Here is a 13,492-nt window from a genome sequence, read left to right as displayed (position 1 = left end):
AGATAATAAAAATAGAGATAAAAATAGAATATATAATTTTTTCAAAATAACAAATCATCTCTATTTTTTATATTCTTCCCTGTTTTTCTTGGCTTCCTTCATTTTCTTATACTGTCAATTTATAAAATTTATGAGTTTGTTTCTTTTTCTCCCTAAATAATTATAAATTTTTCCTTTAACCTACAAAGCTATCAACTCCCCCTATTAACATATTTCAAAAGTGTTATCTCCTCTTTAAACAATAATGACCAAATTAATAATTAAAGCAAACTTACAAAACTAAATTAATAAAAATTAAACTTAAGGAATCAAATTAATAAAAGAAAAATCTAATGGACTAAAAGTATCATTATTAAAGAACAAACAAGCTTTACAATGATTTCTATCCCTACTTTAATAAGAAATATTAATTACATAAAAAGGTGGCAAAAATATAATTACATAAAAATACAGACTACTTAAAGCTACAACATTGAACTCTTTGGTCATGGAATGATGGTATCATGGAAAAATGATAATGCATCAAAACATGCAAAAGTGAAACATGTTTAGTGTTTGCCCCCTTTTGTTTTCGTTCCTTTACAAGATGATGTTAGCTGTGAGAAGGGCCATTGATATGATGGGATCCTCCAAGCAATATTGCCAGCAGAATACAACATATATATAATTTCACAGTCCACGTCAAAGTACAGGAGGGGCACACCTCATTCCTTACAATAAAACAATGGGCAGTGGAATGCAGGATGCCTCTAATTTGGTTTGTCAGCGTCCGTGGCCTATTTCAAAGGCTTGGCCAGCCCACTAGCTCATTGTGCAGTTCTCTATCTCTAACATTTGATGCAATTCATGCAAAAATATCCTGATCTTTTTGAAATAATTCACTGATCTTCGACTCTTTCCTGCACATTTTGATGAATCGCCAAAGGTTATGGTCTACATAGAATAGCAAGAATTTCTAGGTGATAGGAATCAGAATAAACGGCAAGTCATATGTTGAAGTGATAGAGAACCTTGGATCCGCTCAGGGGGGAAACCCAATTAATAGTGCATTTACGATTACTACCTTAACATATATTAGTATTTGCCAGGAAACATGAAAAAAAAAAATCTTCCTCCAGCAAGACAGAATATCTCTATTATTCACAACATTGACAACGATTTACGTGTACTCAGTTATTTTCTAAAATATTTTCAGGCAATAATATATTTTCTAATAGCCTGTGCGCTCAGTTATTTTCACGATTATTATATGCATGACTGTATTGGGGGACGAAAAAGACAGATACCATCCTGAACTACGGGGAACTCAGCGACTTCATTTTATGTCTAAATCCTTTTTGATCTCTTCCTGGGGGTTCATCTACTTTAAGAGCCAATCTTCACTGTTAAGTTTTCTGTTGGCCAATGACTTCATTCTAAAGCTATTCATAAAAGGGGAGGAGAAATACAATCACCGCAGCAATTTACATGAATTTATTAACTCCTATACAACAAGGATGCATCAAAAACATTGGCATACAAATGGTTGTACAGGTTGTCGCTATGAATTTTGCAAGCTCAGAGAGCTGATAAAGAAATCACTTTAATCCTTGGGGGGGGGGGGAAGCTATGATCCCAACAAATAATTCCAGAACACAGCGGAAACACCTGCATAAAAGAAAGCTACAAATGGACTCATTTTTTAACAGAATTACCTCAAAAGTAGCTACATCAAGCAGCTGCTTTGTCTGACTACTCAAGCTGCAAGGACTTTTCATGATGTTTCCTGAGTTGCAGAAAGCACAATTTATCGCCAGACAAGTAAGAATTAAGTGAAATCTTGAACAAGGGTAGAATTCGCAATGTGGATTATAAGCGGTAGATGGAGGAAAATAAAAGGTCACAAGCAGATAAACATACAATGGCAAACATACAGAAGAATAGATGTGACAAGAAATGAAGAATGCCGAACTATTCAGCCAGGTGAAAAATAGGTATATGCCATTCTTCGGATAGCAGATGAGAGTCAGCCACTCAAAATGCAGAGTCAATAAAAATTAAGAAGTTAAAAATAATGCTTTCATGCAACAACACCCCCCTCAAAGAACAAAAAAGCAAAACAAAACAACAAAAGATTTACCGTGCAGGGCAACAATATTGTCATAGCATCACAATCATCCCCTCTAAAATCTTAATCACCCACTCTTGAGTATCCTCATCCAATAAAAAAATAACAGAAAAGAAAGGAAAAAGTACACTACAAAACAATTCCAACGGAAAAAACAACTCATCATTAGACCAGAATTTTATGGAATGCTTTCATCCATTTAGCCACCCACTACACTAGTACAAAATCCACAAGCCACAATTATATTCAACAACCAGAATTTATAAGACCCGCTAATGAACCAAAGGGAATATAGAAGTGCATGCCGCTATCAATGACCAGAGACCTTATGTGAGAATGTCACATGCAACGCTGCTAGAAATGAGATATTCACATACTAATGCAAAAATTTTATTTGAAGAAAAAGGAGAAGTTTATTATCAAGAATATAACCATAAAAAAATAAATTTGATCCAGGTCTAACATAGAGGAACTTACTTGTTAAATAATTTAATGGGCGACCGTGGCCTTGTGTAACCATAACCCTTTTTTTCGGTTTTTAGTTTCACTGCATTGTTTGATGCTGGCTGACCTTCCATTTTGGCAGTGTTTCCTTTTGCTGCATTACCCCTTGATTGTGGCTTCCAATTAGCTCTGGCAAGAGATTGACCAAGTAACTTAGCAATGTCATTGGCCATTGCCTCAGCCTTCTTCACATACGGAAAATTATCCTCGTTAAACTGGTTTGACAACCACAAATAGGCAGATAGCACCTGATGCCTAGTCTCCAGGTCAATAAGTTCTGCATCATTCTGAGCACAACCTTTTGGCATACCCATAGCTACATTGACTGGGGCATTCTGACTGTAAGTTGTAGCAAACCTTAGTAGGTGGTACATTGATTTTGGATCTCTAACATTAACAGGAGCAAAACTGAAGTTAAACCGATCTTTCAAAGATAATCCTGGAACCTTATCCAACATATTAGCAATTTTCTTTATGTGATCATATCGACACATAAAGTATGAATGATCCAAACGACAACTTTCACCAAATTTTTCAAGCAGCTGGCAAAATGTTAGATTGGGAAGTTTTCCAGCAAACAATTCAATCTGTTCACAACAAGGAAAAAGACCCACCTTCTTAACATCATCAAAAGGTTGTTTCAAACAATCAATCAAGTAATCCAAATCATCTAAATGCAAGGTGGTGGCGAGTCCATCTGGATAAATACATCCTCTTCTACCAGCTCTTCCGGCAATTTGCTTAACTTGTGATGCTGGAACAGGAACAATTTTGTCACCATTATACTTTGAAAGGCTATTAAAAACTACCCTTCTAATATTGAGGTTAAGGCCCATCCCCACTGCATCACTAGCAACTAGAACATCATACTCATTACTCTGATCATTAAACAAGCTAGCTTGCTGTCTCCGAGTTTCTGGTGGCAAGCTTCCATATATGACACAACAACGATGTTTGGTGTGTTTCTCAATGGCCAGTTTAACCTCAAATATCTCTCTCCTTGAGAACGCAACTACACAATCACCAGACCGAATATTTCGAAGATCTCCTAGAAGGGTCTTTGCCTCAACCACTAATGGTTTAAACCTCTCATATTGTTGCTCACGCAATTCATCCCCAGTTTCTTGGCATATCTTTCGAACAATATTCAATACACTAGGATCTCCACATAGGTGTATCTCATCAGCCTTCAATCCAAGCAGTGCTCTTGTCCATGCATGGCCTCTATATGGATCTGCCATCATCTGAATTTCATCAATAACAGCCACGTCATACAATTCATTTGTTGAAACCATTTCCACAGTACATGCAACATGACTGGAAAATGGGACATACTTCTTTTCTTGCCCAGTAAGGAGACTGCAGTAAACCCCCAGTGCATTGACCTTGTCAAAAACTTCCATAGCCAATAATCTGAGTGGACTACAATAAATTCCCTTGTTTGCTCCCATAAATCGTTGTAAAGCATTATATGTCTTACCACTATTCGTCGGCCCACAATGATAAATTATCTTTCGTTTCATAGCCCGTGCAAAGGGAAACCAAGTGTCCGGTTTTCTGAGGTCTGCCGACTCATACATTGTCCGGAACTTCTTGATTTCATCAGGAAACTTTTCTAAGCAATATTCAACAAATATAGGGAACAAAAACTTCACAGCAGCATCAGACGGACCAAGTGACACTATGAAATTAGCAAGATCAGCCGGACATGCCATGATAAAAAAATCCCGGAACTTGTGCACGGCAGTGGGGTAAAATGACAAACCAATGTAAATAGCAAGAGCCTGATTGGATGCCCACCCAGAACTGGCAAAGTAACGAAACACTTCCTGCATAGTTTCCCAATCTTCTTTATCCATGTTTGGACCCCCTTTAGCATTACAAAGCTGATGGTACAAGTTTACTGGATCACAAGATGCCATTTGCACATATTTTTCACTTTTTGTTAATCCATCAGCATCAAGGTTATTTCCATCATTTTCCAATTCAAGAACTGACGAACTACATGCATCATTTGCATTATCCTTGGCTTCATCCATAGCAGAAACACCTGCATTATCATCATTTTCAAGTTCAAAATCGACAGGCTTCCCAGAATCTGCATCGTATTCAAAATCTGATTCGGCAAGGGTACTATCCTTCATGTCATCATTGTCGCTGTCATCCAATGATGAAAATGACCTAGGGAATAGAATTTTTCCACTATAAACCTTTGAACTTGACCTAAAATATATCAGAGTTAGTGGGTTTACCAACCGGGTCGAAAAAGGATGAACCAGCACATTATAAGTTGAGGTAAGGGGACCCTCAGGTTGCCCTACATAACTGTGATAATGATTCAAAAGAAGAGCTGGAAGCCTTGAAACACTTCTTTTACGATTACAAATTTGAAGCAGAGAAAAGGCAGGGCCTTTAGCCATTGGAGTTGTGTTGTAGAATCTTCTGCTTATATTGTAAAGTGCGTCGAATTTACTGGAGAACTACAGTTGATTAAACAGTGTCTCAATGATTACAAATATCTGGCGTTAAAATCAAAGGAAAGACCTGAAATAAAAACATAATCAGAACTAAAATAAAATTAACCGACAATTCCAGAAATAAAATGAAATCAAGACCAAATGCAGAAACCAAAGGAAAGCAAAAGCCAGAAACAAAAATTCCAAAAATAAAATGAACTAAAGTGAAAAGGGGAAAAACTTATAAAAGAGGAAAAAAAAATCACAAACACAAGGAAAGAGGTTAGATTAAAACAAGCATAGCAAAGCAACCAAAATAAAAATTGAATCAGAAGCAAAGAGCAGACAATGGTTCCACAAAAAAGAACCAACATGTGTTTCCAAAATAAAAATGAAAAGCGTACAGCATATCCCAACAAAAATCTGAAACCAATAATCCTACAAAATATCCTTATACATATAGAAAGAATCAATAATCAATAAATAAATAAGGAAAACAAAAAAAGAAGGCAGAACAATTCTGACTTGTTCCATTACTTGCAAGATATGACAACCAAGATAGAGAAGATTTGAGGCAATTTGAGACTTGAGAGACGTTGAGAGGTTGATGGAGTGGACAAAACAAAGGCAGCAGATGCATCTAGTTTTAGTGCTCAGCAGGGTGTTGAGTAGGGATAGAGTTGGAAAACGGGCAGGCCCGACCCTTATAGGCTCGACCTTTAAGGGCTCAGGCCCTTAAGCCCGGTTTTCCAAAATTTTCCCAAATCCTAAGGCCCACCCTATGTATAGGGCTCAAGACCGGGTCCGTAAGCCCAATTAAATAAAAATTAAAAAAATATAATTATAATTTGATTAGAATATTTTAAAATTAAACATAAAATAAATCAAGGTAATACTCTAATTGGCAAAAAAAAAAACAATAGTTTGGTTAAACTTGGTAAGAATCAAAGCACCTATCTAAAACAATCAATGATCAAAGTATTAGCCACCAAGCACTCATGACAAGGAAATAGCTGAGTGGAAAGCAGATCGTGAGAGGCATGAGGGAGAATAGATGCAATAGACATAAGGGACGATAGGCCAAACAGATGCGAGAGGAAGAGCCAAGTGACTCTGAATAAGGCAAAGATCAGAGATGAGGCAAGGATGATCGACGGCTAACAGGAGTGCAGAGATGCCGATTGAGGGAGAGATAAGTGACAGCTGACAAAAGAGCAGATGAGTGACTGTGAAATCTTCAATATTCAGGTTGAGAGAGTGAGAGTTTCAATCAAACAAAAAAGGATGAAAGATTAAGAGTCGATCAAAAATTAGAGAAGTTAAGCCTTAGGCTTTTTCTCTACGCACAAGTTTTACATAAATTGCAATAAAATAAAAAGATAACATGGCTTAGAGGGCTGCTCAGGCCCAAACCCATTATTTCAGGGCTGGGCCCAAAAGCTTGATTACCTTAAAAAAAAAAACCCTATTTTTCAACCTCGAACCTTTATTTAAATAGAACTTACAGGCCCGACCCTTGTTCCCAATTCTAAGTAGGGATAGGAACAAGCTAGGCTAAGTTTTGGCCAAATAAACCTGAACATATAACAAGGGCTTCAAGCCTAGTTTGGTCTAAAGCCTTTTTAAAAGCCTACTTTATCTGTGACCTTTAAAAAGACTTCCAAAACAAGGCCTTCTAGGCTATAAGTAGGCTGAGACCAAAATGTAGGCTTTGAGTAGGCTTCAAAGCCTATATGCTGTAGGTATAGGCTTTAAGCCTATTTATAGCCCACATGTAATTAAAATGAAATTAAAAAATGCATATAAAAATTATTTTAAAGAGTTAGTCTAGACTATCATCACGTTAATAAAACTATAATAGTATATAGAACAAAACAACATAACCAATGAAAAGAACAACACAATACAACGAACAAAACAGCAATCAACAGCATTATGGGTTCTAAGTTAAAATTTCATGAAACCCGATACTCAACTAATGTTACTGATGCTCAATTGCCTGACTTAACATACCCTTGTATTAAATTACAATAGAATTCCTTTTTTGTTTGAGAAACCAAAGCCACTCATTAAAAATTTTAACTCATCTATTTTTCGTTCAAGCCCCTTCAATGAATAAAAATAAGCAAGAAATCCAAAACTGGATTCAGCCAGTCTAACCCCCCAAAACCGTCATTGTTTCAACAACTTTTTCAGCTTCGCTCACTGATTCAAGTGCTGCATTACAAGCAAAATAACAATCAACGGCATTTCTGAGTATTGATTATGTTTTTAGACTTTTTAATCATTCAAGCAGCAGATATTCACAAAACCGTGGGTCTGGGGATTCAATCATTAACAGGAAAAATCAGAGCAAAAATCGAAACTTGGGATTTAGTCATTTCCAGATCTCAGAACAAAAACAAAACCAGAAGAAGAAAGGTAACGACCTGGAGGAGTAAATCGAACCTTGACAGCAACGCAAGAGAGAGGCAGACGGCAACGTGAACCTTTATCTGAGCGGCGAGTGCGAACAGCGACGTGCTCTGCTCTCAGTTTCGAAGTTTCAGATTAGCATGGAGGAAGGAATGAGGGGCCGCGCTCTGCTCTCTTTCGAAGAGAACGTGAGGCGGTGAAGGTCAGTGCAGGAAGGAGGCGCCGGCTTGATTGGGTTAAGGAGGAGAAATTATAGCGCAGTGACCCAGAAATAGCAGGATTAGCATAGTTAATAGTTAGGGAGAATTTTAATAAGAATTAATAAATAAATAAGACTTAAATTTTTATTTGAAAATTATTATGGACCCTAAATTTTTAAAATATATAAAATAAATTTTAAATTTTTAAATTTATAACAAAATAAATTCTGATCTTTAACCTTTTTAATATTATTACTATTCTCGTGAGTATTATAACAGTTAGGATTAAATTCATAGGAAAATAAACCTTAAACACTACCTGTATGGATAGTAATAGTGTTAATAAATTAGTCAGAATTTATTTTGCTATGAATTTAAAAGTTTAAAATTTATTTTGCATATTTTAAGAGTTTAAAGTCCAGAGTAATTTTTAAGCAATAATTCAGAGTTATATTTGCTCATTAATCCTTTTAATAACAACCCCTTAGATCACACTTATTTAAATTTAAAACTCTTAAATTTTTGAAATTACATCATAATCCAGAGGTACTAAAGCCAAGCAAACAAGTTGAACTCACGGACTAATCAGTTTAACCCGCACAATCTGACGGGTTGGGTTAAAGAAATTGACTCATTTTTTAAAACAGACTGGGTTAGCCCAACACGTAAAATTAGCGAGCTAAAATGGGCTAACCCGCGGGCTAAATGGGTTGGCCCGCAGGTTAGCATATTTTTTAAAAAATAATTTTTTATTTTTTAAATTACATTATATTTTTTTATAAATCTACGATAATGATAATACTTCTTAAATATATAATTTATGACTCTTAAATATCTCCTTTACATTTGAAATATAATGTAAATTTTTTTTACAATTTACAAATAAAATTTTTGTTATAATTTGTGAAGATGATTTATTAGTTTTTATAAAAATATTTTGAATATATATTATTTATTAATCTTATAAAATCTATTGATTGAAATTATAAATATAAATTTACTGAGAAAAATAATATAGGTTTATATTTAAATTTTCTTCCTCAATGACAAAGATAGCACACCTAGGCGAGAAAATGATTGATAATAAAAATCTAGTAAAATAAATTTGCTTGATTGAATTCTATATTTATTTTATTTTATTTATAGGTTTTTTAAAAGTTAATTTGCTTTAAAATATGAAATAAATAAATATATTTATATCATATAAATTTTAAATTATTAAAAAAAATTTGATAATTTTTTGCAGACCAGCCCACGAGTTAGCCAACCCGTTAGAAAATGAGTTGAGTTAAATTTTTCAACCTGTTTTATCTGACGAGCTGGCCCAACCTAACCTGTAAAAATACCAACCCGTGCAGGCCAACCCGCGGGCTGGCCCATAACCCATTTGCCCAGTGCTAAGAAGTACTAATTTGATATTAATTTTTTTAAAAAAATGAAAAAATTGTCACTTAATTAAATCAATATCAAAACTTTTCTATTTCATTTATTCATTGTCCTACTTCACTTGTTAATTTACTTACAAAATATTGTTAATTAACCTACTTAACTTGTTTTTATTTTAAATGTTTAAATCACCTTAAAAAAACTTATTAATTCTTATACTGTATATTATTCATTTACTTATTAAATTTTATTTATTACTCTATTTTACTTGTTCATTGTCAAACTTTCACTTAATTTCATTCCAAGAAAATGAATGAGTGAAGTAGAGCAATAAATAATATTTCATAAATAAATGAATAAGTGAAGTAAAATAACTCTGATATTAATTTAAATTAAGGGTAATTTTTTTACTTTTCTCAAAAATTTAATATTAAATTAGTACCCCTAAATTGCAGTAAAATTTTAAAAATTTAAGGTATTTGAATTTAAATAAGTGTGACAAGGGGTCTTTATTAAAATCTCCCTCATAGTTAATACATATTTAAATTATAATATAAAATAAATAAGTTAAGTATAAAAATTATATATATACATGTAAATAAATAGAAAATTAATCCATTATTCCTTATAATTTTTATCATTTTAAAATTAAATTTCTATAATTATTTTATTTTAATCAAATCCATTATATATGTTAATCCCTTAAAATTAAAATTATTAAGAATGATTTACTTTCTCAAAACAAAAACACTTTTAAAAATTATTTAATACAAATTTAAATCTCAACTCCTTGATATATTAACTCACAAATCTCATAAAGATAGTGACATGACTCACACTCATGCATTGTGATTAGATTTTTTTTAATACACAAGTTCCCCATAGAAGCAAGTGCAAAGCTACATTTTATATGTAATAAACTTACTTAGAAAATGATAAGTTAATTATGTAAGTTTTGAGTTATAAAAATTATATAATTAATTTTAAAACTATGTGATATTTTAATAAAAATTTAAAAGTTCTTAATTTTATTTTTAGAAGGAAAAGTTAAGGATTTGAACTTCAAAGATGAATAAATCTAGCAGATCAAATTATAAGAACTTAATTAAAAAATAAATTATAAATATCTAATATAAATTTGAGAGAGAAAAAATTATATGAACTTGTGCCTCATTTGACACCAAGAAATTGGAGAGAGAAATGGAAGCAAAACCCATAAATTGTCATTGAGTTCTAGAAAAATTAGTTCCATCAAATATGAGGGAACTATGTTTCGCAAATAAGCTTAAAGAGCCAAGTTCCTACCTCACTTCCTTTCATGTTTTCCCTCTTTACCCTTAAGATGCATTTGATTGGGGGTTTTGTGTAAGGTCTCCCTTAATCCACGTTTAACTTCAAAATTCAAGGTAATTGTGAAAATAACCTAAAAAAATTACTAAATTTGCAAACTCTACAAAAGTGAGATTCTAAATTTTCACAATTCAAACATTCCACTATATACATATTTACCAAAATTAGAGTACAACAACTTCACGAAAGCATGGGAATCTAATTTATATTATAACATTTGCAAAGGAAGTGGAATTTTTCAACAAAAATAGCATGATGCGCCACAGCCCATATGTCTTTATGACATGTACCATAGCGCATTATATAAATTTGATAGCATCTTTACTATCACAAAACTACTTTGGGGGCAAACTTCCGACGTGTCCAATTTCTCCATCCAACATTCATTTGAGGTGATCTAAATATCTATAAAAAGTTTTTTCCTAACTCTAGTTAATGAAACTAGTTTTATAATCAAATTATTTTTTAATCAAAAATTAAACACTGATTTCTTAACTCACTCCTTTTCACAATTTAAACACATATTAAGTGTTCTAATTTCATATCAAGTGCTAAAAACCCAAAATATACTCAAGACCACACTGAATAGATTATAATGAACCTGTACAATACACCACGTCACACTATTAACACATCTAATATATTTTCAATACTCAACCCTATAATCACAAAAAATAAAAAAGGGAGTCTCAATTTCATAAATCATTCATTTAATCGTCATCATTCACATGACATACTCATTTCTCACTTGCACTAGTGTTTTAGCCCTTTTTTAGAATTCAAAATTAATACATATACATCATAAGGCCTAAAATACACAATTTACTTCAACAATCTCATAGTGTAAGAAAGCCAGAAACATGTACACCCCTAGTTTGCAATATCATGTAAAGTATATGCATGATAATCAAAATAAAAATAAGGCCTGCAAATAGGATAGTAATCTTATGCCTCGAATTGTTTCTCACAATCTTGACTCGATAAGCTAGTTTTTATAATATTGAAAAGAGAGAGGTGAATACAATCACTTAGTAACCAAGGTCTATATAACTTATACAAATGTATGTCAATCAATTTAAATGCAAGTGATAATCCATTGTCATACTCATATCAATTTCTCATTATCAATGGCATAAATTCATGAAATGACAACATGATAATAATTTTTTTTTGATATTACAATGATTAATCACATGATTTCATTTCAAAGGACACAATATATATAATCATGAGGCCTTTTATCATAATATTCATGATCACACATCTCTTATATCCTCTTTATGCCCTCAACTAAGGAGATCATTTATGTGACGAGACTACCCTAGCTAATTACGTGTGAGAAGCTACCCAGCTAAGGTTGCTTAATTCACTTTGTGGGTTATGGTTTTTGCCAAATCTCACACTGTGAGATATTGTTCTCCCTAAACTAGCTTCCTTGTCAAACAGGTGAAAACTAAAGCAAGCTCAAGTCTTTTACTACATAACGGGATAGTTTCTCGTCAAACAAGTGGGATGATATATATAAATAAATCTAGGAAAACTATTGAGCTCTAATGATAGCCTTACTATGTGGATTTTAAACTCACTACTCATTTTCTTAAGCAAACTCTCGTGTCTCATGATCATGCAATGTATAAGAAGGTGATATTCCTTAGCATGCAAAATACTCAATTTACAGGTATGCTGAATATTATCATTGCACTCATGTTACACATAATATTCACATAAACACATAATAACAAATTATTGAACTCCACATAAACAACATTTCATTGAACTCTACTTATAAATATTCTCTGAACTCTATAAAAATTATTTCATAGAACTTCACAAATTCATAATATTTAATTTTCAAAAATTTTATGCCATACTTGCATTTCAATTAATTTCCCTCACTTCAATTACAATGTATAAATCAACTAACACACAAGTACAAAAGAGATTTTTTTTGGTTTTCTCAAACCTTTGAAAAGTTAAAGGTTTAACCCTCAAGTATACACTTTTAAAGCTTTTACAAAACCTGAATGGTGCCAAATATAATCACTCTATATTTAATCATAATATTAATCATCAATATCTCTTTTAGGATAATTTTTCAATATATAAGTCAATATTTTTAACTCTCACAACTCAATTCCCTCATGCATAAGAGTACCTACGGGGTCTATTAGCTTCCTTTATCTCATATTATCGGTGATGAATTATTAAGCCACTATCAATGGCCATCAGACACCTACAACTACTCTCATTTATGACAATTTCGGGTATTTATGATCCCTCGACAACCAAAACTCAAAATGCCATAAATTTTAAGTTGAAATAATCTAAACAACTCTCATTAACTCTATTTAAGATAATGAGTTTAGATCTATAGCCTCTATAGACTGAAAATCATCATTTCTATCAAACCCTAACTTTCATATTTAAGAAAATAGAAGACACAAGAGAGATTTAAGTTTAGGGAACTTACTTCTTGGGTTGAGAAGCTCCAAAACACTCCCAATACTTCAATCCTTTAAGCACTAGTAGAGCTCCCTTAGTTTTCTCCTTCCTTATCGCTCAAATTTATTTTTGTCCTCTAGTTTTCATATTAGACTTTATGTTTGATAAACTGAATATGGTGCATGGTATGGGGAAGCACATTTCATGTTTTGATGACTTGTGCGCTGCGGCATGTGACATAGAATCATTACACTTTATTTTTTTTACTTTTTGATGCCCAAGCGACCTGACTTCGCTCTAAAATTAAACTTTTACTTAGCTAATTAAGGGTTAAATTTTTTTAAGATGTTACACTTTGCAGGGAAGGGCCTTTACATTGCTCCCCTCCAATTTTGAGTTTTTTAGAGGAGATTTAAAATTTTTGACTAATTTACCTTAACTATTTAATGATACTACATGCCATTCTCCACATATATTGCCTCTTTACTAGCTTACCCTCCAAATCTTGATGATGCTCTTACATGACGACTTCCATTCACATTGGAGGAAGGAGCAGGAGCTTTCATGGGAGATATATCCCAATTCTTACAACAACAATTCTGAGGAGAAACTAGTGTGTCATAGATATTGCT

At 32.9% G+C, this 13,492-nt stretch overlaps 1 protein-coding gene across 3 annotated transcripts; it reads right to left on the bottom strand.

The window, feature by feature from the left end:
• Positions 1 to 330: 330 nt before the first annotated feature.
• Positions 331 to 7,728, bottom strand: LOC129320292 (DExH-box ATP-dependent RNA helicase DExH18, mitochondrial). Of its 3 annotated transcripts, none has more exons than XM_054965671.1 (4): positions 7,497 to 7,728; positions 2,585 to 5,155; positions 1,695 to 1,765; positions 331 to 899 (listed from the first exon to the last, which is right to left on the bottom strand). In XM_054965671.1, exons 2-3 carry the CDS (start codon positions 5,029 to 5,031, stop codon positions 1,732 to 1,734), a joined length of 2,481 nt encoding a protein of 826 aa, XP_054821646.1. In that variant the 5' UTR covers positions 5,032 to 5,155; positions 7,497 to 7,728; the 3' UTR covers positions 331 to 899; positions 1,695 to 1,731. The 3 variants fall into 3 exon arrangements, with proteins under 3 accessions (XP_054821646.1, XP_054821649.1, XP_054821659.1); XM_054965674.1 differs by having other exon boundaries at positions 7,516 to 7,728; XM_054965684.1 differs by lacking the exon at positions 7,497 to 7,728 and having other exon boundaries at positions 2,585 to 4,661; positions 4,868 to 5,035.
• Positions 7,729 to 13,492: the final 5,764 nt, after the last annotated feature.

This window comes from Prosopis cineraria, unplaced genomic scaffold, assembly GCF_029017545.1.
Source record: "Prosopis cineraria cultivar Desert tree isolate PC_DT_omini unplaced genomic scaffold, ASM2901754v1 PC1, whole genome shotgun sequence".
In the NCBI taxonomy this organism is placed as follows: domain Eukaryota; kingdom Viridiplantae; phylum Streptophyta; class Magnoliopsida; order Fabales; family Fabaceae; genus Prosopis; species Prosopis cineraria.
Note: the sequence above shows the minus strand (reverse complement) of the source record. Positions and strands in the feature narration are given on the sequence as shown.